General features: G+C 42.1%; 2 protein-coding genes across 4 annotated transcripts in view; one reads left to right on the forward strand and one right to left on the reverse strand.

Moving 5' to 3' along the window:
* The window catches only part of lsr (lipolysis stimulated lipoprotein receptor), a 45,651-nt gene that overhangs the window by 8,522 nt on the left and 9,496 nt on the right, over nt 1–27,633 (reverse strand). For both annotated transcript variants that reach the window (XM_062539675.1, XM_062539677.1), the window contains 4 exons: nt 22,138–22,191; nt 19,511–19,639; nt 11,548–11,839; nt 5,355–5,757 (listed from right to left, as the gene is read on the reverse strand). In XM_062539675.1, the coding sequence (XP_062395659.1) occupies nt 5,355–5,757; nt 11,548–11,839; nt 19,511–19,639; nt 22,138–22,191 (878 nt within the window). The remainder of the gene's footprint in view (nt 1–5,354; nt 5,758–11,547; nt 11,840–19,510; nt 19,640–22,137; nt 22,192–27,633) is intronic.
* Nucleotides 15,156–17,515, forward strand: LOC134083356 (THAP domain-containing protein 2-like). Of its 2 annotated transcripts, XM_062539674.1 has the most exons (5): nt 15,156–15,655; nt 16,453–16,591; nt 16,681–16,761; nt 17,100–17,157; nt 17,214–17,515. In XM_062539674.1, exons 1-5 carry the CDS (start codon nt 15,591–15,593, stop codon nt 17,237–17,239), a joined length of 369 nt encoding a protein of 122 aa, XP_062395658.1. In that variant the 5' UTR covers nt 15,156–15,590; the 3' UTR covers nt 17,240–17,515. The 2 variants fall into 2 exon arrangements, with proteins under 2 accessions (XP_062395658.1, XP_062395657.1); XM_062539673.1 differs by having other exon boundaries at nt 17,100–17,515.

Here is a 27,633-nt window from a genome sequence, read left to right on the forward strand (position 1 = left end):
AATGGAGGGGGAAAGAAATGCTCCGCATATCCGTCTCATTTAATCATTAAAATGAAAGTGATGACTGGCGAAATTAATCAAACGACGTTTCAATAAACCATTGTTGAAATGAATGAAAATGGTTTTAGAAAATCGCCTATAGGCCTATCAGAAGGAAATAGCCTTCAATTCAACCTGAAATACTCGAAAGGCAACCTTAGATTAATTCATGAATTCATTACGGTTAGCCTACAAGACCGCATTTCCGTGTATAGGCTATTTTAAAACGGAGGCATGTTCATTTTAACCGGCGACACTGGGTAGCCTACATGTACCCAGCACTTGTTATCACAGATTTTGTCCCCACCACTTTTGACGACTGAAAATAAAATGTATTTAACAGAAATCTCTTTAATACATGCCTATGCTTGTCACTTTACTTATAACCGTAGGCTACATGCATGGAGAAGATCGCGCATTTTGTAACATTGTAACAATGGATGGTCAGATATGCGATAGGGCAGTGAGGGTGATTCATTGTAACCATCGACTAGGAGGCCTAGCTCCGCAATATAAGTTTCTAGCAACGTATGTATCATATGCATGTTCATGTTGATTCAGAGATAGGCATAGACTACCATAGGCTGCTGGGCGTCAAGCTATATGACAGCATGTTATCATGTGGCGAATTAATAACTAACGTCAGTTTAACATGTCAGAACTTTTGATCGGCGTTTCAAGTCCATGGCGCGAATAAAGCTCAACGATGATAACAATCGAGCTGTGGCGCAACTGGTTAGAACATGTGCAAGGTACGCCAGCGACCGGGGTTCGAAACCCACTCGAAGAACCCTTCCGGAACTTATCAAGAGAAAAGTTGTCGTTTTTTCAAAAAATGAAAGATGTGCTGTTTTGCGAATTTTTTTATGTTTGCGATGTCTGCTGAAAAGAAAAGTTAATAGCCTATGTGAATTCGTGGTTCAGCGCACACTCACGCACATTTTTACATTGACGAGTCGGGCTCAGGTGTCTGTCGAGAGAGAAGAGGGAGAGGCAGTCGTACTCAGTGCCAAATATAGGTAGGCTATAATGTAGTGAACTGGTTAGACGAGTGTGGGGGAGGGGGCATGATCGCACAAGACAATTGCTCTTCATGAAATGGATCTCACATACGGCTGTCGATTTTTAAATGTAGGCCTACTACACCACTTGCGAAATCGGACGTGGCACATAGCCTAATTATTAGGCTACTGGATTTAATATAGCAAATCCATGGACTTTGTTCATACAATAAGTATAAAATCCGACAATCCAAAACGATAACGAGATCTCCCAGAAACGAAAAACAAGTTTGTTGAGTAGCCTAGTCCTTCCAACAATCTCAGCTTTTGCGTTTGATAGATAAAAGGCATCCTGTCCTGCTGTATTCCAATGAGAAAAAAAAACATCCAAGGTAGGCCTATAGGGTCACGGTAATGCAGAATGCATGAATCTCTCTCTCTCTCTTTCTCTCTCTCTCTCTCTCTCTCTCTCTATATATATAGACCAGGGGCCGGATTCACGAAAACAATCTTAAGATAAATCTTAAGTTGATTCCTAAGAAAATAAATAAGAAGTCTTTAAGATTGTTCTTAAATGCTATTCACCAATATTTTCTTAAGAACTGTCGTATTTCTTAGAAACTTCTTTGTTTTCCCACTTAAGAACTTAGATAAGAATGCCCTGCGCCATTCGTTACACTAAACGCAATCAAACGTGAGTTTTGTTTACAAGTGGCAACCGTTGCTAAGAGGAAAAGTCATGCCTTCAGGCACTCCCGGTTATGTTAACTTTGAAACGGTAGGCTTACTTTCTTGAAATTTGCCGTTTTTACTAGAAAATACTGCCATTTCCAAGGACTTTAGATGTTTAAGAAAGGAAACGTGTTCTACTCTGACGTCGACGTGCGCCGAGTGCTGCTAGGAACCCTTCGGGCTATGCGAGTTTTCAGACAGAGGACTGAGCTACCGAAAACAATAGCAGCAAGCTAAAATTAGCAATAAATGATTGGCTTATATATTGTGAGTACACAAAATAAAGGCTGATATTTCAAACGAGCTGTCTAAAACTGGTAAATTTTGTTCAAATATATGACTATAAGAGGCCCGACTTTACACTGTAAAGTTTTTAAGACAGGTGCAGGGTTGTCTTAAAGTTGCGAGGAAAATTACGAATACATTTAAGATCTTAGTTTTCAAGAATGCCATTTGTTCCCAAGTGTTTTCTTAGGACGCATCTTAAGAAGAAAGTTAAGGAAAAACATAAGAACTTTATTCATGAATATCAAATCTTCTTAAATTTGCTCTTAAGACAAAAGATAAGAAGAAAGCACCACTTAGGAAGTATTTTTGTCTTAAGAAGGCTTCGTGAATCCGGCCCCAGGCTTTTTACCAAATGGCGAACCTCGAAAATTATTTAGGATATAGAGCCGTGTCCTACAGTTATTTTTTAGGCTATTGTTTTATTTGAGTGTTTTTGTCTACCATGGCAAACATAGTTGAAACGTTCGCTCTAAACGTATGTATTGTTTTAAGAGAATATGCCAATGATAATGGTACTTTGTAAAAACAACAAATTCTTAGGATTTGTCCTCTCACCTGCAGCAGGCCCATTCAAAAGCCCATCCACCTCATTTGCATTTGAAAGAGCCAATCACTAAAGTGACACATTTAGTCTGGAAAAAGTAGCAGGCTAGCCTACTTTATGAGTTTTTTTGACCCCTCTAATAAATTTCCTATAGGCCTACTACGATATGGAGGAAGGGCTGCCTAACTGTTCCCCCTAAGAGTTTTTTCATAAGATAAAATGTTTACGCTATTTAAGTTTAGGATTTGGTAGACAAGACAACCTCGGAAAAGTTCTTCAGATAAACATTTTTTTATTGAATTAAAGGAAAGAAAATCACCGGGGTTTCGGGGCTTGCGAAGGCATTCGTTGATCTTATCGATGCAGTCCTTGCGGCCACTTCTCCCCATCGTAGGAAACTTTCTGTTTAGTGTTGACAACACAAAGGCCTTCACGTTGTGTGGCAGTGCTTGCTTGCCCTTCGATCCATCCCAGTTGGTGGTTTTGCACCTGTCCCTGAGTTATAGTCTATATCATGGGTCTTCAACCGGGGGTCAAGGCGTTCTGCGTGAATTCATTAATCCAACGTTCTCCGCGATGTCATACCATCAAAATGAAACGATAACGATAATCTTGTGTGTTTGTGTTTCCTTGTGTAAGACAAGCTATATTTACACAAGATGCAGAGGCTCTCTGTCTGTATCAGGTTGAGCAAATGAAGCTTTGCCTGAATTTAGCTGAATTTATATCACCAGAGAGGGTTAAAGCGGAGCTTCTCACACTTGAATATTAATTCGCCAATGTGAATGTAACGGTAAACACAGCAACGTTGTATCTAACACCTTGTCCTAACCGAACGCGATGCGAGTGAACATTAGCGATAAAATCCATTTAATTCCATTGTTTTCAATTGGAGTGTCCAGACTGAAGCGACGCGAGTTTTTAAGAGAACTTTTGTCGGACGCCCCGTTTCTATTTTCTTTTTGTCGCTCGCATTGCTCTACTATTCTGAATGAGAAATATGGAATCCCGTGACACAACACAATGGCATATTTAACGGATTCAGTGTAGACAGACAATATTGACAGTCGCTCGCTTGGATCTGGTTAGGACACGGTGTAAGACAGCGGCAATATAAACGAAAATGACAGTAGCAGTGGTATAAACGGGATAATCAACTCCGCGCCGTGCGTTTATAGGAAAATAATGCACTGCAATAATGCCTGCGGCGTCGGGACCTTATTAACACTTAAAACGTGCATTATTTTCCTAGAAACGCACGGTGCGTCGTTGATTATCCCTTACATATCCACCTTAGTTGACCCTTGTGACATTCATTCTATTATAGGGCGAGTTTATGCAACACTATGTAAAGAATGATCAGAAACGAGTTGTATAAAGCAGTTACCCCCCTGTTAATAATAACTTATGTTTAGAATGTGTGCGTTCGTGTGTGTGCGTGCGCGTACGTGCATGCATGTAGGCACTAATGACTGACGGTTCAAATGATAGGCATGATTTGAGGTGTGCCAGGTGTGGGGGTCCGTGCTCAGTCTCTCTCACAGCCAAGGGGTCCTTGGGCTGAAAAAGGTTGAAGACCCCTGGTCTATAGGCCTATGAGTAAGCGGTTATGCTCTAACCGCATAATAAAATAAGCACCTGTTCCACAGCAGTGCTTATGGCAAGGCTATTAACACCTGTCACTGAGCTATGGACAAGCAGTTATGCTCGAAAATTATCATAATAACAGACACACCTAATTGTATGGCTCTATGTTTAAACACATAAAATTAGCAAGCATTTCCTCCCGATAGCAGCAACGTTTGCTTTCTTTTTCTGTCGGTTCTTTATCTGTTCAATATGGAAGAAGACTAACTATTACCTATATATTTCTTATAACGAAACGCGAAGAAAAAATACGAGGACTGACAGTCTCATTTCTCCGCGTTTCCCCCAATACCATGGCGACAAAGAGAAATAAATATGATTTGACATTTAAGCTGATTGCTGACAAATTTGCCACACAATTCGGGAGAAGCAGCGGACAGGAGCGCCACCACAAGCAAGCACTTCTAGCCCAAATTAACATGGCAACGTTGCCTATGACTAAAGTGTCTAAGTAGGCTAGTCCTACTAATATTACATTTGATTGGTAACATGTTTGTAGCGCGCCAGTTTACCCATCCCCTACATCAAAACAGCTTAATTAATCAAAGAATCAGCTGTGTCGGCGTTAGGCTGTAGGCGATTTTCTATAACCATTTTCATTCATTTCAACAATGGTTCATTGAAACGTCGTTTGAATAATTTCGCCAGTCATCACCTTCATTGTAATGATTAAATGAGATTAAGGAGTCGACTATTGACGGATATGCGGTCTTCATCATTTTGAAATGCGGGATGAAACTTTCTGCCACCTGGTGGTTGTTTGGGTACATTGCCTTAGCCTCGAAAAAAATCGGCTTGACGGTCTGCGGGAACTCTTCGGGAGTCCCGCGGGAGAAGGTGCATTCTCAACCCGTACCCACTGTAATTGCAGGCAGTGATACTTTCATGCTTGGTGCCACCCCTCGAATTGGGCCATTTTCATTACTCATACCCAGACCCTTTCTAGACAAGTCTTTCTAGACAAGTTTCTATTCTATCTATTGCATCATATTGTACATAATTTAACTGCATTTAAATGTAAAATGTAATATGACCTGTCTGTCTAATCTACATGTCTAATGTATCTTTTAAACAAGACTTCCAATACTTCAGTGTTAACTGACCTTGCGCAGGTTGCTCTTCTTGGAAGATGCTGTACTCTCTTGATCATAGGGTAGGGGAGGAGGGAAATGCTCAGGGTAACCAGATGGAGGAGATGTAGGCAATGGTGGGGGTCCATAATTGCCTTTCTCGCCAATGTTGTCCAAACGGTCACGACTACGTGCACTCGGTGGTGGCCCAAGTTTCTTCTTCTCCAGAGCCTCGCGCAGAATTTGGTCATCATATTCATCCCTTCTGCCACTCCACCCTATGTCCGTCAGATCATCACGACTACGACTACGACGATTCTGGAAACCAGCACCACGACCTCTATTTCTGCCTTGATGATCATCAGGGGAGTTGTTCTGTCGGTGGTAATGGCGGTCATCGTCACGACTGTAGTCACGATTTCGTCCATCATCTGAGCTAAAAGTGGGAGATAAAAAAATGCATAAATTATGCACACAAAATATGTATTTTTAATGTTTAAATGTATTTTTTTTTTTATACGGCTCTTCACAATGCAAGTAGAACGCTCCATTGACTTGAATGGGATTTCCCAAACTCCTACCGGTCATTATTTTTGACTAGATGACCTGTGAAAAAAAATAATGACCGCAGTCATTGGAAACGGAGTTTGTGCTTCAGGCCGACAAGTCCGTTTGCTTATTGCAATGAAATTTCATTGAAGCTAGTCAGCTAGTAAGACGTTGCCATGCAACCAGTGTTGGTCATCTTACTTTAAAAAAGTAATTAGTTACCATTACAAATTACTTCAGCCAAAATGTAATTGAGTTAGTTACCTCAATGTAAAAGTAATTAGTTACTCAGCAAAGTAACTGACGTTAATTTTTATGTTCTATAACGCTATTAACATCTTTAACGTCAATGATATTTATATGAACTGATTGATGGGTGGAAGTCAGAACGTGCGCATGGCATCTGCCCACCCAGCCCAGGGATGGCTAATCGGGAGATGCGGGAGGATTCCCGGTGGGCCGTTAACGTTTTGGGCCGGTCTGAATATTGTGAGCTTAAAAATATTGTTTCTGCCGATTTGCTGCGCGCTCGCGGCACTTTAGCGGGCTGTGCTGTAGCGGCCCCTTACTCGCAGTTTCCCAAGTATTAACAAAGTAGCACTCACAAAACTGTTCGGAAGTCGCAACCAAGTCTATATTTGCAATAATCTACGGGAGTCAATGAACAACCCCTTCTCCAGTTGAACGGCCCTGACGAAATGTAGGCTATGCAGCAGAGACGTGTAGCCTAATAAGTAATTTTACTGTAGGGTAACCCCCGATATAAAAAGCCCTCAAAAATAAAATAGGCTATCTTTAAAATATGTATTGGGTCCTCCTTTGAAGATAACGTTCAGTTTCAGTGAAGTAGCCTTGTGAGAGAAACTATAGAGGAGCATTAAATCCGACAGACAGAGAAAGTGCGCATTAACAGGCTTGTCACTATTATGCCTATAAACTATCGTGGCAAGTTCGGTCGGCTACGCTACAGTATGTGCAGAAATGAAATGGCTTGGATTTGGTGAGTAGCCTATTTTTTTCCCTCCTGAAGTTGGATATGAAGTGGGCCTATGAATGAAATTATTTCCATTTCATTTCTCTGATGTAGGGCTAGGCCTACGGTATAGGTAGCCTACTAGTCTGTCAAGTTCAAGAACAATAAACATTATTATTAGCTCAGGGGAGGGTATTCCCATATGATCCCATCCAGTGAACGCGCTTCATTGAACCAAATTGTAGTAACGCGATGCTTTAAATTCTCAGTAACGATAACAGCGTTGCCACGATGAGAAAAGTAAATAATTAGATTACTGCATTACTGACAAATTAACGCCGTTAGTAACGCTGCTATACTTAAACGCCGTTACTCCGTCCCAACACTGCATGCAACACCTGAAACTGTCAAGTTCTATCTGTGTGGTGAACTATTTATTTTGCTAGCGAAAGCCACGAAACGGTAGCCAAGTCATTGCTAAAGACACATTGTGTTAAGTTTCTATTCTAGTTTTGGCAAGTAGCCGTATAATAAGCGGGATAATGGATAGCACGCTGGTCATTATCGGGAAAAAAAGTACCTTTCAGGGTCAAGTCAAATCAAGTTTATTATAGCGCATTTCATACACAGAGGTCAGCTTCGCGTCAGGGTCCGGTTCGCACTGTCGGTACTTATCTTCCCGATTATGACCAGCATTCTATACATTATCCCTCACTTTCTGTTTGGTGTGAAATCATATCTCCCAAATCTAAATGAGTGTGAAAAAATCCCCCATCGTACGGCCACAGTGGCCTTTATGCCCCTGACTTAGGGTTGCCAACCATTCAGTATAATATGGAATCGTCCCGTATTTGACACATAAAAGTCTTGTTCCGTATTGAACTGATACGGAACGCTCTTTGCTCTTTGAGTGAAATTCCGGTGCTTCACCTGATAATTTGCTGCACAATTGATCATGCAATCGCGGACCGACAGAAAAAGAATGCAAACGTTACTGCAATCAGGAGGAAATGCTAGCTAATTCGATGTGATTAAACATAGAGCCATACAATTAAGTGGTGGTATGAGCTTTCTTTGAATGCATGCGTGTGCAATCTGTGCATGTTTGCGTGATAGAAACTGAAACTACACGATAATGTTAGTGTAAAAGCTCTGCTTCAACCTGTCGGAAGGCTATATAATTATTTGACAACATTTAGCCGCACCGGGCTTGGAACCGGAGGGTTGCCGGTTCGATCCCCGACCAGTCCACCATGGCTGAAGTGCCCTTGAGCAAGGCACCTAACCCCTCACTGCTCCCCGAGCGCCGCTGGTTGGGCAGGCAGCTCACTGCTCTGGGTTGTGTGATTCACCTCACTGTGTGTTCACTGTGTGCTGTGTGTTCACTAATTCGGTTAAATTGGGTTAAATGCAGAGAACTGAATTTCCCTCACGGGATCAAAAAAGTATATATTCTATTCTATTCTATTTTAATAGAGCAACGTGGATTCCCGCAACTTTCATACAAACAGGGCAAACATTGTTTAGCATTGAGCATTGTTTACCGGTAGGCACATTTTAATATAACGTGGTCAGAAAATTGTAGCTTGTCTTTCATTTAAAGATCTCCAGATTTACGCCTATCTGCACAGCCGTTTACCATTGTGTTTTCTTACATTCAGGCATTCAAATGAAATTTCATTATAAACCATATCATTTTATTTCTCCATTTGCCTACCAGAGTGTAGCCGTTTTCAGACAGTGGTGTATTTTCGCAATGTTCACAGACTTTTACTTTCAGCAAATACCCTATGCGTCATGTCATGGTAATTATCGCAGAATGTGCGGAAACCTGTCTGAAAACGGCTTATGATGCTTGCATGAGGGAAACATCCCAAAACAATAGCACCCTCTCATGCAAACATGCAAAAGAATTGTAATTCTATATTGTAATTCTATATAGCCTATCTTACATTAGTAAAGCAGACCGCTGATGTCCATAGTTTTCACAAACTTTTTGTAAACAATTTTGGCACAAACATGCTTTGCTGCTTTGAAGTGAAAGTGCATGTCTAACAATATAGCATAATACTAATTGTGATATGATAATCATAATGATGATCTGATGGGGGGTGGGGTGAGGCAAGTGTAGGTGGGGCCTATGACCCCAAAGTCTGCCATGATTGGGCCTCAACTTAAAGAAGTTTGAGGCTGCGTTAGTGTTTCTCAAAGCCTACAGCAGCTAGCGGGTCTATGTATTTGTGTCGAGATAACCCTGAAATGTAAAACCATCGAATTTTACTCAGTGGCCTTTGTGCCCTATCATGTGGCCTTGGTGCCCCTAAAAAAAAAAAGAAGGTGAAGGCCAAATGGCCTTGCCCCTAAAATGACGAAATTCCCACCCTGGTCGGGACCCCCGCAATGTTGGACCCCCTCCAGAAAGAAAAACGCTGAAAAGTACAGATGTTGTTGATTTCTTAGGCTCAATCATATCCTCCTGAGTTACGACCCCATACCTATAGCCATCAGTGCGCATCGGAGGTCTTTCACATTGTGTTTTAAGAATGTTTCCCGAAACTAAGCCCTTCTCAATAATGCAGCATGGAGCACTTCCTCACCTTGAGTGTCTGAAAGCTGCTGTAGGCTACTTTCGCAGTCCATATATTTAGTCTACCCCCATGCACTTGAAACGCCGATCAAAAGTTCTGACATGTTAAACAACTGACGTTAGTCATTAATTCACCACATGATATGCTGTTGTCGTAGCTTGACGCACAGTAGCCTACGGTAGCCTATGCCTATCTCTGAATCAACATGAACATTCATACCTAAATCTATATAAGTTGCTAGAAATTTATTTTGCAGAGCTAGGCGTACTAGTCGATGGTTACAATGAATCACTCTGCCCTATCGCATATAGCTGACCATCCATTGTTAATGTTACAAAATGCGCGATCTTCTCCGTGCATGTACGGTTATGGTTATGGTTATGGTTATTTAGCAGACGCCTTTGTCCAAAGCGACATACAAATAAATAACAATACAAATTAAATTAACCGTGAACAATTACAAAAAAAGGGAGAATAGCAATATTACCAATGAAACAATAATTTTAAGCACTAACCTAATGAGAAATAAAACAATGAAATGAGAATAGCAATTAAATAAGTTACTCAATGAATTATATAATAACAATAACTATAGCATGGTAAGGCTAAATTTAAGGACAAAAGCAAAATAAATATCAAATTCTATCAATGGACAAATTATAACAAAAATACTATTATACAAACCATAACACATAACAAACGCTCAAAAGACTAAGTGCATATTAAACAAATATGCCTCAAGACCCCTCTTAAAAGGTCCAAAACTGTTGCTGGAACGGAGAGCACTGGGCAACTCATTCCACCAACACGGAACCACTGAAGAATAGGATCTACAATTTGACCTAGCATGTATGGTTGGTCGACATAACAGACTCTCCTCAGAAGATCGCAATGGGCGGTTGGGAATGTACATCCTGATTAAAGAACTGAAGTAGCTGGGAGCAGATCCAGTCAGTGTCCTATAGGCCAGAGTGAGAGATTTAAACTTAACTCTGGCCACTATAGGGAGCCAGTGGAGAGTAACTAGGAGAGGGGTTACATGATTGAAGACCAGTCGTGCTGCAGCATTCTGAATCAACTGTAGTGGTCTTAATAGTTAGGGTTAGGCTAGGTTATAAGTAAAGCGTCAAGCGTAGGCATGTATTAAAGAGATTTCTGTTCAATTCATTTTATTTTCAGTTGTCAAAAGTGGTGGGGACAAAATCTGTGATAACGAAAAGTGCTGGGTACATGTAGCCTACCCAGCGTCCCCGGTTAAAATGAACGCATGCCTCCGTTTTAAAATAGCCTATAAACATTTCTAAGTATTCCTAGCATATAAATGTAGCCTAATGTCCATCTTGTCCATCTCTTTCGTCTTCGCCTTGACAACTATAGCCTATTCACGGAAATGCGGTCTTGTAACCGTAATGAATTAATGAATTAATCTATGGTTGCCTATTAGGGTGACCAGATGACAATGGGTGAAATTTGAAAAGTCATATCCCAGCAACGAAATAAGATATGAGGCAGAAATGTTCATGAGTCATAAAACATGAAGGACTGATTGGACAAAAATGAGCATAGTGAGACCATGGTGTTGAATCCAAATTTTTTATATGAAATTGATATGAAATACCCCATACCTGTTCATTGCTGTATGTTGCTAGGATATGGATGGTTTTACCTTATGTTTTATTCTGTCTTTGTGTCAAATCTTTAAGTTGAACACAACCAACATTTGTAGGCACTTTTCTCAATGCGGTTTATCACTTTTTTGAGTTCGAGACAAACATCAATGCCAACTGGCTGAAGATTCTGGCCTAGCTCTAGCCCACCTGTGTCGCTAACGGCCTTCTTGACTGCACTACGAGAGCTACCTTACCAGTGTCTGGTCAGGGACTTCACTCATGACAGCTGACCCTGTGTGAAACGTACCATTGTCAGAGTCGGTTGCCAAAGAGCTGTCAAAACTGCCTGCCTTGACCAGCGTCTGGATGAGGATGTGTGCAGTAGGACTAGCAGCTAGCATGCTAGCTAACAGGACTGCTGCTTGGACAGTTGATGGCTTTTGCGTTTGCCAGGAGAAGCCGCTCAGATCAAACAACCCGACACAAAATATGTATTGTCTACTCACCCCCTTCGGCCACCTCTGGCTTCAGACTTGTAATTTTGTGGATAGTCATCAGCCCTGGAGTGCGGGTGAATTGCATCTAGATTGTCCATGGAACGGGCACGGCCTCGAGCGCCATGGTTCATTGGGGAATCATTGTGGCGCCTTGGATGGTAGTGCTGGGACACACTGCTTATGGTACTCATTCTGTCATCCACGTCGTCATAATGGGTGTGCAGCTGTGGTGGCCTTGAGTGCCCATGTGAGCGAGGTTCAGATGCATCATGCAGAGAGCTCACCACACTCATTCCATCCACTAAACAAGGGGAAGGGGCAATGAAGACAGAGGATGAAAGTAGGAAACAAGGAATGGCAACATGATAGATGGAGACACACTGAGTAGCAATACCTGCGTAGTTAATAGTAGCAATGCTAAAATAAGGCTTGCAACTTATGGTAACTACAGCATGACAACTATGGCCAAATTGTTCTGCCACCATTGAGTGGCACGCGACTTTCACAGAACTTAAACAAAAACCCAGGAACTCTTCAACCTGTTTATAGATTCTGGGTGTTAATTTTCACTTTAGACAAAAACAAATAAAAAGTTGATGAAGTATTTAGTTGAAACAGTCTGGCAAACAGACACTTTTATTATCCCAAGCAATCACCATCCCTGGTTAGTGCACACACACACACACACAAGTCCCTTTCCCACATGAGCGAGACATCCGGATGTCAAACGGATATCAAACGGGTGGCTGTATGTGGGAACGCAAAACTCGGGTATTTTCTTACCCGGAACTCACCCTACTAGCCCCCTAGTACTACTTCTAGATGTTACCCGGGTGCGCTTAGGTGGGAACGCAGCCGGCACAGTTCTGGGTAGAGATGGGGGGGCGTACCGATGACGTATAGAAATGCGCCCTTGCAGCCTGCTTGCAGCACGAGGCAGAAAGTACAAATTGCCATGGTAACGATAAACATTGCCCTACGAGTATGAACACAGAGAGAACACCGGAGTACAGAAAACAGTGACATTTTGTTGTGTACGTACAATAAAAATTTAAACTGCAATCAACGTTGTTGTGTTTGTTGCAGGACAGGCAGGATTATCCTTGCAAACGTGAATAGCTTGAAGTGTTGTCGATTAGCTTGCAACTAGCTGTTTATTACAGTGGTTAGCAATTAACAGCTAATAGTTAACGTCGCTGTTATTTAGCATTGTTGGAGCTGGGAAGGAGCCTCAGACCTCTGTGTGCTGTTTATATTTTCCAGGTGTGTCATTATTTTCTATTAATTTGTTATGTTGGATGTTTATACCAGAGAGGGTTGAAGTAGAGCTTTGTTTATAGCCTAGTGCTCCTGGCGTTAGCTATTTTTTCCTCTATGCTAGCTCCCGCTGACTAGCGAGCTAACTACTTCTGTTGTTTCATGATGTTTTGGATCTGATGTAAGTTCGCATCATCCAGGCAACACAGCACAACAACGCATTTATTTAGCGTCATCTCCCTCCCCCTGCACAAGCTGACATTGCCCCACCCCTCGCGGCTCCTACTCGGGTCTAGTGTGAACACAATTACCCGTATATCACTCGGACATAAAGCGCATGTGGGAAACGTCCGTGTCGTGCCTCCACCCGGGTAAATATGTCCGGGTAACTTCTAGAAGCTATGTGGGAAAGGGACTACACACACACACACACACACACACACACACCGAGCAACAAACACAAAGTAAGTAGTGACACACTAGTGTAGTGAGCACACACAAGCATAAGACAGAACAGTGGGCAGCCATTGGGAGCAGTTTTAAGTCCCTTTCCCACATGAGCGAGACATCCGGATATCAAACGGATATCAAACGGGTGGCTGTATGTGGGAACGCAAAACTCGGGTATTTTCTTACCCGGAACTCACCCTACTAGCCCCCTAGTACTACTTCTAGATGTTACCCGGGTGCGCTTAGGTGGGAACGCAGCCGGCACAGTTCTGGGTAGAGATGGGGGGCGTACCGATGACGTATAGAAATGCGTCCTTGCAGCCTGCTTGCAGCGCGAGGCAGAAAGTACAAATTGCCATGGTAACGATAAACATTGCCCTACGAGCATGAACACAGACGAGAACACCGGAGTACAGCAAACAGTGACATTTTGTTGTGTACGTACAATAAAAATTTAAACTGCAATCAGGTTGTTGTGTTTGTTTGCGGGACAGGCAGTATTATCCTTGCAAACGTGATAATTGAAGTGTTGTCGATTAGCTTGCAACAAGCTGTTTATTACAGCTAATAGTTAACGTCGCTGTTATTTAGCATTGTTGCTTTTTGTAGGAGTTGGGAAGGAGTCTCAGACCTCTGTGTGCTGTTTATATTTTCCAGGTGTGTCATTATTTTCTATTAATTTGTTATGTTGGATGTTTATACCAGAGAGGGTTGAAGTAGAGCTTTGTTTATAGCCTACTGTGGTCGTAGGTTAGCTATTTTTTCCTCTATGCTAGCTCCCGCTGACTAGCGAGCTAACTACTTCTGTTGTTTCATGATGTTTTGGATCTGATGTAAGTTCGCATCATCCAAGCAACACAGCACAACAACGCATTTATTTAGCGTCATCTCCCTCCCCCTGCAAGTGCTGACATTGCCCCACCCCTCGCGGCTCCTACTCGGGTCTAGTGTGAACACAATTACCCGTATCTCACTCGGACATAAAACTCATGTGGGAAACGTCCGTGTCGTGCCTTTACCCGGGTAAATATCTCCGGGTAACTTCTAGAAGTTATGTGGGAAAGGGACTTTAAGTTAGCGTTAGGCACCTCAGTCCTGAAAGAAGACATCAGACACTGTTCAAACACTTCCTATCAATCAGGAGTCCCTTTCCCACCTAACTTCTAGAAGTTACCCGGACATATTTACCCGGTAGAGGCACGACACGGACGTTTCCCACATGAGCTTTATGTCCGAGTGAGATACGGGTAATTGTGTTCACACTAGACCCGAGTAGGAGCCGCGAGGGGTGGGGCAATGTCAGCACTTGCAGGGGGAGGGAGATGACGCTAAATAAATGCGTTGTTGTGCTGTGTTGCCTGGATGATGCGAACTTGCATCAGATCCAAAACATCATGAAACAACAGAAGTAGTTAGCTCGCTAGTCAGCGGGAGCTAGCATAGAGGAAAAAATAGCTAACGCCAGGACCACAGTATAAACAAAGCTCTACTTCAACCCTCTCTGGTATAAACATCCAACACAACAAATTAATAGAAAATAATGACACACCTGGAAAATATATAAACAGCACACAGAGGTCTGAGGCTGAGGCTCCTTCCCAACTCCTACAAAAAGCAACAATGCTAAATAACAGCGACGTTAACTGTTAGCTGTTAATTGCTAACCACTGTAATAAACAGCTAGTTGCAAGCTAATCGACAACACTTCAAGCTATTCACGTTTGCAAGGATAATCCTGCCTGTCCCGCAACAAACACAACAACGTGATTGCAGTTTAAATTTTTATTGTACGTACACAACAAAATGTCACTGTTTTCTGTACTCCGGTGTTCTCGTCTGTGTTCATACTCGTAGGGCAATGTTTATCGTTACCATGGCAATTTGTACTTTCTGCCTCACGCTGCAAGCCATAGACTGTATATATAGACCTGGACAGTGTGTCGTCCGTTGGAATTGAAGCAACCGCTAGTCCAGAGCCCCCTGGTGGCTGGCTGCAGTACAATTCGTAGCTCCGCCCATCCCCATGTATTTCAATGGGCAAGTAGCCAACTTTCCGTGTCACTTTTCTCACCTAAAACTAATTTTATATTTACAACATGTTATTCGAAAAAATAGTTTTCAATGTGCTTCAATACACACCATTTTTCTTTTCTCTGTGAAATTATTTTTTTTAACGTTATTTTAACAAATCTAAAAAGGGCGTTGATTGACAGTGCGTCAACGCAGCTTCAGCCGCTTGCAGCCGTTCAGTCCGTGGAGTAGGCTCGGCTGTGGTGGTGTTCGTCCGTCAGGCAACTTATCATATTTGTTTTATTTGCTGTTATTACTCTTATACATTGACAGTCATGTCGTGCTGTGCTGTTGGTTGTACTAACGGGCCATCCCAGAGAAGCTCTGTGCAGTTTTTTCGGTAAGTGAATATTAACTTAATATTAGCTTGCTAACTTACAGTAGCACTATGTAGGCTATGAAGGCTTCTAGGGATCGCTTAGCCGTTAACTTTAGCAAGGTAATTTAATTTTACGGTCATCTGTGTCAGACATCCTTAAAAGGATTAGGTAGAAGAATGGTTGTAGTTATTATTATATCAATGTGTCTGATTGTGCCAGGAATAGCGGTCCAGTTAGCTGACGTTAGGTTACCGGGTACATTACGTTAGCAGGTTAATTTATCTTAGCCTGGTAACGTAAACTTATTAGATTAGCTGCTAGTTTATTTAACAATGTTCATAGACGAAGCCGTGTACGTGGTGTATTGCAAACTTTAACATTAATAGTTCTTGGTAATATTTAATGAGATTAAATATGTTAACACTATGTAATGACCCTATGGTTATGAGTTATGACAGCCGTTTTTCCGATGAAGGCGGTCTAACTAAGCTAACTCTATGCTACCGAGATAGTGTAGCTGTGCTACCTCGGCATTCAGCGATTCCGTAGCTACGTTTCTTGAAGGTATCCTAGTAGTAGTCAAATGAATGTCATACAACGACTGACTGAATTAATAAATGTGAACGGATTAACCAGCAGCCTCGCCAGACATCAAAGCATGGCATTACAGCCCCAGTCATCAGCAGACCGGAGGCATTATGAGTTAAATGTTTTTGGCCTTTGTATACAGAATGACAGGCATATGTAATGGTTGTAATAAATACACTATGACCCTTCACAACCGCTTGACATATGAATGTTTTTTTTTTTTTTACAGTTTTCCTTTAGGTGTGCAGCATGCAGACAGACTGAGACGATGGCTGGTGAACATAACACGACAAGACTGGGAGCCCAGCAAGTCATCTCATCTCTGTAGTCTTCATTTTGAAGACCATGAATTCACCATTGATACCTATGTAAGCCAATCACTTTCCTGACCAACACTGTGTGGTGATATAAATTCCAACTCAACCCATTTCATGAATACCCAATTCATTATGTTAAGGGGAATCGTCTGACTTGCACTGCAGTACCAACTGTGTTCTCCCTTCCTGACCACCTGGTGAAGAGACCTGCTAGTAGAAAGGCAAGTGGTTATTTTCTTATCCTTTCTTTGTCAAGTGCTGCAAATGATAAGGAATGTGAAATGGTGGCTGCTAATACATCAGATCAAAATGTGGCTTGTCAGTAGTGAGCAGTTACATTTTTGTCACCCAAGACATTAAAATGAAAGAATGATGTCATGGTTGAGATTGTGGAGAAATATCAAAAGAGGATGAGAAAGTAAGACGTGTAAAGTAAGTTTCATGGCATAACACAAACTTAGAACTTTTTTTGTGTTGTCTGTAATGCTATACAACTGTAATACCTCCTGGAAGTTTTGATTTTATATGTTTTTTCACATGGCGGTGGTGGTGCATGAAGGGGGTATTTTGTCTTCCGCCTCCCTCCTGCACCACCACCACCATCGCCAGAGCTGAAGGTCTACGCCACCATCGCCAGAGCTGAAGGTCTACGCCACCATCGCCAGAGCTGAAGGTCTACGCCACCATCGCCAGAGCTGAAGGTCTACAATACCATCGCCAGAGCTGAAGGTCTACACCACCACCATCACCAGAGCTGAAGGTCTACGCCACCATCGCCAGAGCTGAAGGTCTACAATACCATCGCCAGAGCTGAAGGTCTACACCACCACCATCACCAGAGCTGAAGGTCTACGCCACCATCGCCAGAGCTGAAGGTCTACAACGCTGCTGCCACCAGAGCTGAAATCTCTCTAAGTTAATGACTAACCCCCCCTCACCCCTTGGCAAACACAATAAAACATGGTCATTTGTGGATATTTTGTATCATAATTATTTTTGCTTAATGTAGGCTTACCAACCATTTAAAACTGTTTTCTGGTAATTTGAACGTGTAGATAGATAGATAGATAGATACTTTATTGATCCCCAAGGGGAAATTCAAGGTCCCAGCAGCTTAAGACACCACCAGGAAAATACAAAGCAAATCAACATGACTAAAGGAGCAGTAAAATACTATGGTTTTGTTCATGTTATATCATGTTCTATAACCATGACCCATATATAATGTTTATATACAATATATCAACGTTTGAATAACAATGGTTTTGATAGCAAGTAAACATTAAGTTTAAGTTGTTTAAGTTTTTTTATTGTCAGTTTCCAATGCACACAGAGTCCAGCAACCTTTACAATGAGGGCAAAATGAGAATAGTTTAAGTTTGAGTTCAGGGATATACTGCAAGTTTAAAATGTGATACAATATCATCATGAACATAGCAAGTGTCCTACACTGTTCAGGCAATCTACACCTTTCAATATCACGCTCGACATGTCTGAGGTTGTTCCTGTCAAAGTGGATGAGATGGACGTCCGGGGACTGGAGAAAGGACATGGGAAATGCCACCTACAAGAAAAGGCAAAGTTTTATAGCTGATCCTTTACTGTCAACACATAGTAAGCATACTAAGCATGCGAAACTAACGTTAGCAGCTATTAGTTTGTTCTTCAATGCGGACATTTCATTACTCTGCCAATGGGCACGACAACAGGCAGGCTGCGTTTAAAATTAACTAGCAGCTACGCCAAAACACAGATTCACTCTCCATGTTGAGGTGGCATATTAAAACAGCCTTTTGATAACGGCAAAACAAAATTGGCCGAGCCAAACAGAACATATTGTCAGCATCTGTGTGCTAACGTTAGTCTTAACTTAACCTAGCTATCGCTACTAACGTTAGCTTCTATGCTAACGTAAACGGTAGCAGCTAGCTGCTAATGTCTGATGTGTTTGGCAAGGCTTTTGAGCTGACAACGTTAATATAACATAGCCTACGTTATTTAAATGAAGTTATTAGCTAGTAAACTGGTGGCTACAATACAAAATATAAGCTGTGTATTTCACTAACAGACAAGAGGTTTGTGTTACATACGTTACACTTACCAGAGAAAGTTCACCAACGTAAACCCAGACACACGAACGAACTGACAATGATACGGTCGCTAGCTTCTCAGCCAGGGCGTCGACGCGGTGCGGTGAGGGGCGTCTTTCACTCGTTGTGTGGGCGTGTCTGCTCCGACCTCCTCATCACTGCGCATGCGTCCAATCCTACTGCGCAAGCGTACTTCAGACTGGCTGCAAGATGGCGTCGCCTCGGTTGCTTCAATTCCATAGAACACTGCTGAATGCAGCCACACTGTCCAGTTCTATATATACAGTCTATGCTGCAAGCAGGCTGCAAGGGCGCATTTCTATACGTCATCGGTACGCCCCCCATCTCTACCCAGAACTGTGCCGGCTGCGTTCCCACCTAAGCGCACCCGGGTAACATCTAGAAGTAGTACTAGGGGGCTAGTAGGGTGAGTTCCGTGTAAGAAAATACCCGAGTTTTGCGTTCCCACATACAGCCATCCATTTGATATCCGTTTGACATCCGGATGTCTCGCTCATGTGGGAAAGGGACTAGGGATTGAACTATCCACACTTCAGTCATGAGTCTGATTCCCTAAAGGGGTGTTCTGTACATTCCAGACATGTAGCTATGCTCAAAATATTTACGTTTTATAGTAATGTCCATCTTTTGTGTGTTAAAAAACTCAGTTGTACTCAGTTGAGATGGGAAACTAAGTAAAAGTCCTACCAGCTCTAACTCTGCACCTAAAACAGGCGATTTCACTAATTAGGTCTACCTTGCTGAAGAGCTGAGCTGATTAGAATTAGGATTTTTACTTTCTGAAGCTGGGTTTCCCATCTCTGTATAGAGCTTCATTGAACCCAGAAATGAGGATTTTGGAGAGAGGGAAAGCACCTACAGCGGTTGTATTTGCCTGCTGCATTTCCTTGGTGGCTGGGGTCCAAATTTGCTAGCTCTCTCTCCATGTAATAAAGGACACGTGTGGGATTCCCATCTGGATTGGCCTGGATGCGATAACCACTGCGAGCTGAAATAGATCACACATGGATAGGAAAAGATCAGACATAAAAACTTTTACTTGGGTTGCAAATTTATAGGAATAGTCTAAATCGACCTTCGCTAACATTAATGAACGACAATTGATTATTCATTAAACCCAGTCGCCTGTCCCCTTCACCACATGCATTATGATAACACACACACAGTAGACCTAATACATTCCTCAATAAATAACTATTGGAAAAAAAAAACATTTTACATTCAACTTTAAAATGGGTTATATGTATATGGGTGGTAGCCTGATTACCATCGACTTTCAAAGGCTCTGCGAGACTTTAGTCTGACCAACAGCCTGTGCTAACACGGTTTCTTGCAAGCGCTGGTTGACCCGCCTCCTTTAAGTGCCTCGATTTGCTACTGGTAGATGTCAGAAAGCGGTTTGCCGAGTTTAAACCAATAACAACACTCTTTCCTCTGCCTTGAACACGCCTCTACCCAGAGCCGTTGGAGCTGCTCAAAGTTGATTGGTTCTCGACCAAAGGGGGCAGTTCCGCAGATTTCGGGAACTCAGAAATCCTTCTCAATGAGCAGTTGACCAGACCAGCAGCAAAAGCCTGAAGGCGTTGCATCACTGGGAGGGCGTGCCAGGCTATATGGGTGGTTGACATGACATGGCCTTTTTTTTGGTCCAGAGTGTCAAACTAAAGTAAAGAAATGTCTAATCTGCAAATAAATGTGGTTGTATTGTTCAGAAAAACCTGTTTTATATGAACATATGGACCATTCATGCCAGTCATATTCCTATTTCTCAAAATTTTCAGCCAAACCAGGAAAAGCTCATATGGCGTGACTGTCCTGAGCCCATTTCAAGAAGTTTGATTTTGAATAATAAAAAAAATCAAATGAATATATTTTTCCATTACTTAAATACAATAAATACCAAAGATGTCTACTTGTAAGTCTGTAGTGTTTAAAGTCCAGGCATAATATTTTTGAACAAGACATAAACAAAAACATTTTGTCCCAAAAATCAATATCATATGGTGTGACCCTAAATTATGTTTTAAATGTGCAATTGTGTGGAGACCGTTAGGGATAGGGAGTCCGTCTTCATTCAGGAAGTATAATAACTTCTCAGAAAGACATTGAAAGTTTACCTGGTGAGTTATCTCTCATATTTCTTTCAATAAATCAAGTATTTCCAGCCCTCCTATCTCTGTTCCTGTCTTTTGGTGTGACCCATCAGCGTTTTTTGGTCAAAACCACCTTTAAATCTATGTTACCATGTTAAAGTGAGCATATGATTTTGGTCCTAGCATGTAGCCACAAGACTCATTGTTTTGCTAAGTGCATGAAACCTATATGGAGTGACATATGGTGTGATTTTTATGGTTTTGCCGTCACACCATATGATTTATTTGTCACACTATATGATATAATCTGTATTTTCCTACATAAATAATGTTTTTTTCAAACATATGTTTAACTAATAGTTTAGTGTTTTACATATTTTAACATATTTAACATTTTGTTAACATTTATTATTTAATATGTGGCACCTATTACCCAAGTGCTATACAATCTGGTGGAATTCTGTTTTACAAAATAGTTTTTAACAGTGATCCTTTATGTAATATATTTATCTTAAACTATGATTTATTGTTTGTGAAATGCATATATTCACATTTTTGTGTTAACAGATTGTTATTTGGTGTGATTTATCATATGGTGTGACACCATATCATTTGGTGAGACATCAAGAAACATCAAGAAATTATGAAAATAAAAAGGCTTTCAAAATCATACAAATCTGAATGGAACAGATAGGAAATAGGGTCAGCAAACATTGTATGCATTTTATTTCTTTTGTATCAAGATATGTCCAAATTATTTTGAAGTTTATTGAAAGATTGTGGACAAATGCCTTACTTTGTGTATAAATACTGTATACTGTAAAATGTAATACATTTCCACAAGGAAATGCTAGATATTAATGAAGTAAAGATAGAAGATTATGATACACTGACTCACATAAGAGATATATACCCCATCATAGTTTTATACACAATAACTTTCATGTCACACCATATGACAATTTTAGTCACTAACACAAGCCATTAGTGAATAAATATGAATTCCAATACAAATTCTAAAAGAGCATACATATTTTGGGAATGGGAGAGTCAGTACAACAGAACTAAGTGATTTCCATGCATATCTGACTTTAAAAAAAAAAAAAAAAAATTCAGCCTAAAATGTCAACCACCCATCGCTGCGACAACATAGGCTATTCATTGATCATTTTACGTGGTTTAAGGCTGTGCAACACGTGTTGCTTATAAGTTTGTAAAAAAAAGTAGGCATGGCACTAGTAGGAAAACAAAGAAAAATGAATATCAACAATGTCAACATACCTTGCCATTTTACATTCAACTGTTTGAAATGTAGGCTATTTGATAGTAGCAGCAATTTATTTATGTATATCAAAGGTGCCAATAATTCTGGAGGCTACTGTATGTTACTTACTTTGGCCACTACCATCACGATCCTGCAGCAGAGGTACTTGAGAATCTTGCCCAACTGAAGAGAGAAGAAATAACAATACAGTGAGTTGACTACTAGACCACAGTAATGGTAATGAGAGTGAGCTCATTACAATAACAATTAGATTCATTTTTTTCTTTTTAAATCACAGGGACAAATGAGAGGAAACCTCACAAATAAGTGCAGATCCACTGAAAGTGTCATCACAAGAACATCACAAGAACTGTACAGTAGTACAGTTGTTAAAGGCATAGAGTAGACCATTAGATTGCCAATGCATCATATTGCATAGAAACTAATTCAGGATGGTTTGATAGATAGATAGATAGATAGATACTTTATTGATCCCCAAGGGGAAATTCAAGGTCCCAGCAGCTTAAGACACCACACACAACATACAGTACAATGTAAACAATGTAAACAGGAAGATTAAAAAGCAAATCAACAATCAACAATCAACAATGACTAAAGGAGCAGTAGAATACTATAGATAAGGTATGCATGAATGTACTGAGGATTGGTACTGTGATCCAGTCTGAGGTGTGTGTCAAGTTGGTAGTGCAAATAAGTCCAACAGTGCAACAGTGCAAGATAAAATTCTAGTGACCAGTAATAAATGTACAAAATGTAAGCATAGTAATAATAATAACAGTACTAATATAAATATATGGACAATTAAAATAAACTTAACATAGTAATAATATAAGAGTTAGACATGAGGGTAGACATGTAAGTCATGCCATGTAAGTGTATAAGAGGGTGGAGGTGCAGATATACTATGCATAGAAGTCCAACTCTCCTTTTCCCTTCAGTGAAGCATTGTACAGTTGTATGGCCCTGGGTACAAATGACTTTCTCAGTCTGTCTGTTGTGCATGTCATGGAGCGTAGTCTCCAGCTGATCAAGCTCTTCTGCTGTATGATAATGCTGTAGAGTGGATGACAGTCATTGTCCAGGATGCTGTGTAGCTTGTTCAGGGTCCTTTTGTCTGATACTGAAGTGATGCACTCCAGATCAGCTCCCACAACAGAGCCAGCCTTCCTTACCAGCCTGTCTAGTCGCCCAGCATCCCTCTTCCTAGTGCTTCCTCCCCAGCATGCCACAGCATAGAAGAGGACGCTGGCAACAACAGACTGGTAAAACATCCAGAGGAGCTTGCTGCAGACATTGAAGGAGCGCAGCCTCCTCAGGAAGTACAGCCTGCTCTGCCCTTTCTTGTATATTGCTTCAGTGTTGACTGACCAGTCCAGTTTATCGTCCAGATGTACGCCCAGGTACTTGTATGTGTTCACCACCTCCACATTGACCTCCTCAATGGTGACTGGCAGCAGAGCAGGCTTAGACCTCCTGAAATCTACCACCATCTCCTTGGTCTTGGTCGTGTTGAGTTGTAGGTGGTTGAGTCTGCACCATTGCACAAAGTCCTCCACCAGGCTCCTGTATTCCTCCTCCTGCCCATCCCTGATACATCCCACAATTGCAGTATCGTCTGAAAACTTCTGCATGTGACATGACTCCGTGTTGTAGCAGAAGTCGGACGTGTACAGGGTGAACAGGACTGGAGAGAGCACCGTTCCCTGTGGAGCACCTGTGCTGCTGATTACAGTGTTGGAGAGGCAGTCCTTCAGTCTGACAAACTGTGGCCGCTCTGTCAGGTAGTCTGCAATCCAGGATACTAGATGAGCATCCACACCCATCTGCAGGAGCTTGTCACTCAATCTGGGGGGTTGGATGGTGTTAAAAGCACTAGAGAAGTCAAAGAACATGATTCTCACAGCACTTTTCCCCTTGTCCAGGTGAGAGTGTGTCCTGTGTAGGAGGTAGGAGATTGCATCGTCGACGCCCACTTTCTCCTGGTATGCAAACTGTAACGGATCTAGTGCATGGCGCACCTGTGGCCTAAGTATCCCCAGAACCAGGGTCTCTCCAGGGTCTTCATCAGGTGTGATGTGAGAGCAACTGGCCTGAAGTCATTCAGCTCACGTGGATGTGGTTTCTTGGGGACGGGGATAAGACATGATGTCTTCCACAGTGTTGGGACTTTCCCGAGACATAGACTTTGGTTGAAGATATGCTCCAGTGGCTCTCCCAGTTCAGCAGCACAGGCCTTGAGCAGTCTTGGACACAGTCCGTCAGGTCCGGCTGCTTTCCTGGGATGGAGTTTCTTCAGCTGTCCTCTAACTTGATCTGCCGTTATGATGAGGGGGGAGGGGAGGGGAGGGGGTGAGGAGTTACCAAGGCATTGGTCACTCCGGGGGGTAGGGGAGGAGGGGACGTGCTGCACTGGGGGTGAGGGGGGAGGTGTGAGTTGGGCAGTTAAGCCAGCAAGAGCAGTGTCCGTAGTTGATGGTGCTAGTGATGTTGATGGTGATGGTGATGGTGGACGACCATTGTCCACTGTAGCAGTTGATGGTGCTGGTGATGGTGATGATGGACGACCATTGTCCACTGAAGCAGGGCAATCAAACCTGTTGTAGAACTGGTTTAGCTGGTTTGCCCTGTCCAGATCGCCCTCCACAGAGCTGCTGCTTTTCCTAAGTCCAGTGATGGTCTTCATTCCATCCCAGACCTCCTTCATGTTGTTCTCCTGCAGCTTCTGTTCTACCTTCTTCCTGTAATCCTCCTTGGCCTCTTTCAGCCTGACTTTGAGCTCCCCCTGCACTTGCCTCAGCTCTGCCTGGTTCCCCTCTTTGAACGCCATCCTATTTAGAAGGTCCTTGACATTGCTGGTTATCCAAGGCTTGTTGTTTGGAAAGCAGCGCACAGTTCTTGTGGGAACAACAACATCCATACAGAAGTTCAGGTAGTCAGTCATGCAATGTGTGGCCTCCTCCAAATCACCATTCTGTAGTACATTCCAGTCAGTGGACTCAAAACAGTCTCTCAAAGCCTCATCTGCTCCTGGGGTCCACTTCCTGAAAGTGCGTGTGTCACATGGTAGCCTCTGCACTTTAGGTATGTACATTGGTTGCAGGTGAACAAGGTTGTGATCTGATTTTCCGAGGGGGGGAAGGGGGGTGGCGCTGTATGCATCCCTCACGTTTGCATACATGAGGTCTATTGTCCTGTTTTTCCTAGTCGGGCAATCAACAAACTGGTAGAAATTTGTGAGGGTAGAATCCAGTGTTATGTGGTTAAAGTCTCCAGAGATCGCAAAGAAAGCATCTGTGTGCTGAGTTTGGAGTCTTGCGATTGTAGAGTGAATGATGTCACACGCTACGTCCGGTAGGGCTCGTGGTGGGACGTAAACACAGACAACAATGGTATGCGTGAATTCCCTCGGCAAGTAATACGGTCGAAGGCTCACTGCTATTAACTCCACATCCTTACAACATGCAGTTTCTTTAACTGTAACATGACCGGGGTTGCACCATCTGTCGTTACTGTAAATCACCAGTCCACCGCCCTTCTTCTTGCCAGAAAGTTTATTGTCTCTGTCCAAACGGGCCACGCTAAAGCCAGGTAGCTCAACGTTAGCAGTAGGGATGGAGCTAGTCAACCACGTCTCCGTGAGACATATTAAACTACATTCCCTGTATAGTTTCTGATTTCTTACCAGGGAAGCCAGTTCGTCAGTTTTGTTGGCCAGTGAGTTCACGTTTCCCATCACCATTGACGGAACTGCGGGCTTAAATCTCCACTTCTTCTCCCGTATCTCCCGTCGCCTCGTCTTCACTTTGAGTCCAGCTCTGCAGCCCCGAAAGCACCATAGTTCCTCCGGGATGTTAGCGTTAGACTCACCGGCATGTATGCGTAGTGCAAGCAGCTGTTTCCTTGTGTAAGCAAATTTGCTGCCGCCGAAACGGTGTTGTTGATCCATATCCATAGGATAGAAATAAAAATACTCCTTAAGTGTGTAATCCGAAGTAAGAAAGTATGTTTAAGTAAACAAAAAAACACGTAAAAACACGTAAAAACACGTAAAAACACAAAACGCTACGGAGCTACTAGGTTGCTGCCACTCTCGTCGGCGCCGGAAGTAAGTTTGCTGTATAATGCAAGAAAAAAAGTAAACCCACTTGATATTCAGGGGATACCAAACTGCATGTATCATAAAGACAAACTATTGTAGAACAGCCATGCTCAATCATAAATGTTTTTATTTTCAATAAAGCTGATGAGTCAATTGCGCCACCTGTGAGATGACAGCCCAGAGATGCCCACTAGTTGCAACTCCCATGAGCCTAGCCTAATCACACATTGGCAAAGCTCAAGAACAGTTCACAATTAAATACATACCCTACAGTACCTTTTCTGGTAACCTGATGAAATCCATTACAATGAACATCATTTGATATGTTTAAACACATGTTTTGTGCATTAATCCTGGCTGGCGTTCACATCAGCATCCATTATCCACCAATCACCCTCTTTAAGGCAAGGCTATGCTACATCCAAAGCGCTAGTGAACCACGCACCAAATCATTGCAAAACGTCATCCATCCAGCCTGGCTAACACCAGACCAAAGCCAGACCTCATCTCAATCTACAACATTGAGATTTGGGGTCTGGGAACCACACATTCATTTCCTTCATTTGAGGCGTGGTTTATGAATGCCCAGAGCCATTTATTGGACACTACAAATGTCTATCAAAAGCGTCTGTAGGTAGCTTATAGCCAATCGTATCAATTATACCAGATGACTAGCCTGGAAAATCCAGACCCTGGTAATCTTTCAGATTAAGGTTCTGGCCACGAATAATGTAATGGCCCAACTCAAGGGGCGGCACCAAGCATGCATTTGAAAATCGCACGTAATTGGATAACACTACGACCAATGTTTACCCTGACGGATTCTGGACTTCGACACAATTGGACTACGACCTGTCATCATCCGTTTAGTTTGCTTTTGTCAGACACACCAATGTGATTGGTTTCTCCCTGATGCCTGGGGTAAAAGTAACGTGCGGCATTGCTCATTGCCAGAGTATTGCAGACACAACTCAAATTGTGCCCTCACAAGAACTCTGGATTTCCAGGGTACCAGGTGACATACAGTAGAGCATTTTAATACTTCTAAATAACATTTGATAAATTAACCGTACATTTTTCAGTTCCCAGACCCCAAATCTCAATGTTTTAGATTGAGATGAGGTCTGGCTTTGGTAGGGATAGGTGTGCTTTTGTGTGTCACACAGACGTCGTCATCGTCTAGCTGCCTTCCTTCGCTTTGTTTGATCAACATCCTCAGTGTTACGTCAAAACCAATAAGCCTTATTCATTAAGTGTTTTTGGACCATATGCTATTATTTCCTAGGGATACTGAATATCAATAAAATAGTATGATTTATGTTATTATTATAATGATTGACTACTGACCATCTTTAAACTCAGATTGGTGAGAGGGCTCTTTAACATAGGCTGCAATCGATGTGATTTGGAACATGGGTAAGAATATAAAATCTTCTACTTTGCTTTTGTAAAATGGAATTTGTTTTCCAAGCATTCACATGAAGCACATGATATGCCGAGCCGAA

The sequence above is a fragment of the Sardina pilchardus genome, chromosome 6, assembly GCF_963854185.1.
Source record: "Sardina pilchardus chromosome 6, fSarPil1.1, whole genome shotgun sequence".
NCBI lineage: Eukaryota > Metazoa > Chordata > Actinopteri > Clupeiformes > Clupeidae > Sardina > Sardina pilchardus.

Coding starts and splice junctions, on each gene's coding strand:
- LOC134083356 (XM_062539673.1), top strand. CDS start 15,591: ATGTCGTGCTGTGCTGTTGGTTGTACTAACGGGCCATCCCAGAGAAGC. Junction 15,656..16,452: donor AGCTCTGTGCAGTTTTTTCG/GTAAGTGAATAT, acceptor TTTTTTTTACAG/TTTTCCTTTAGGTGTGCAGC. Junction 16,762..17,099: donor AGAGACCTGCTAGTAGAAAG/GCAAGTGGTTAT, acceptor TGGTGCATGAAG/GGGGTATTTTGTCTTCCGCC.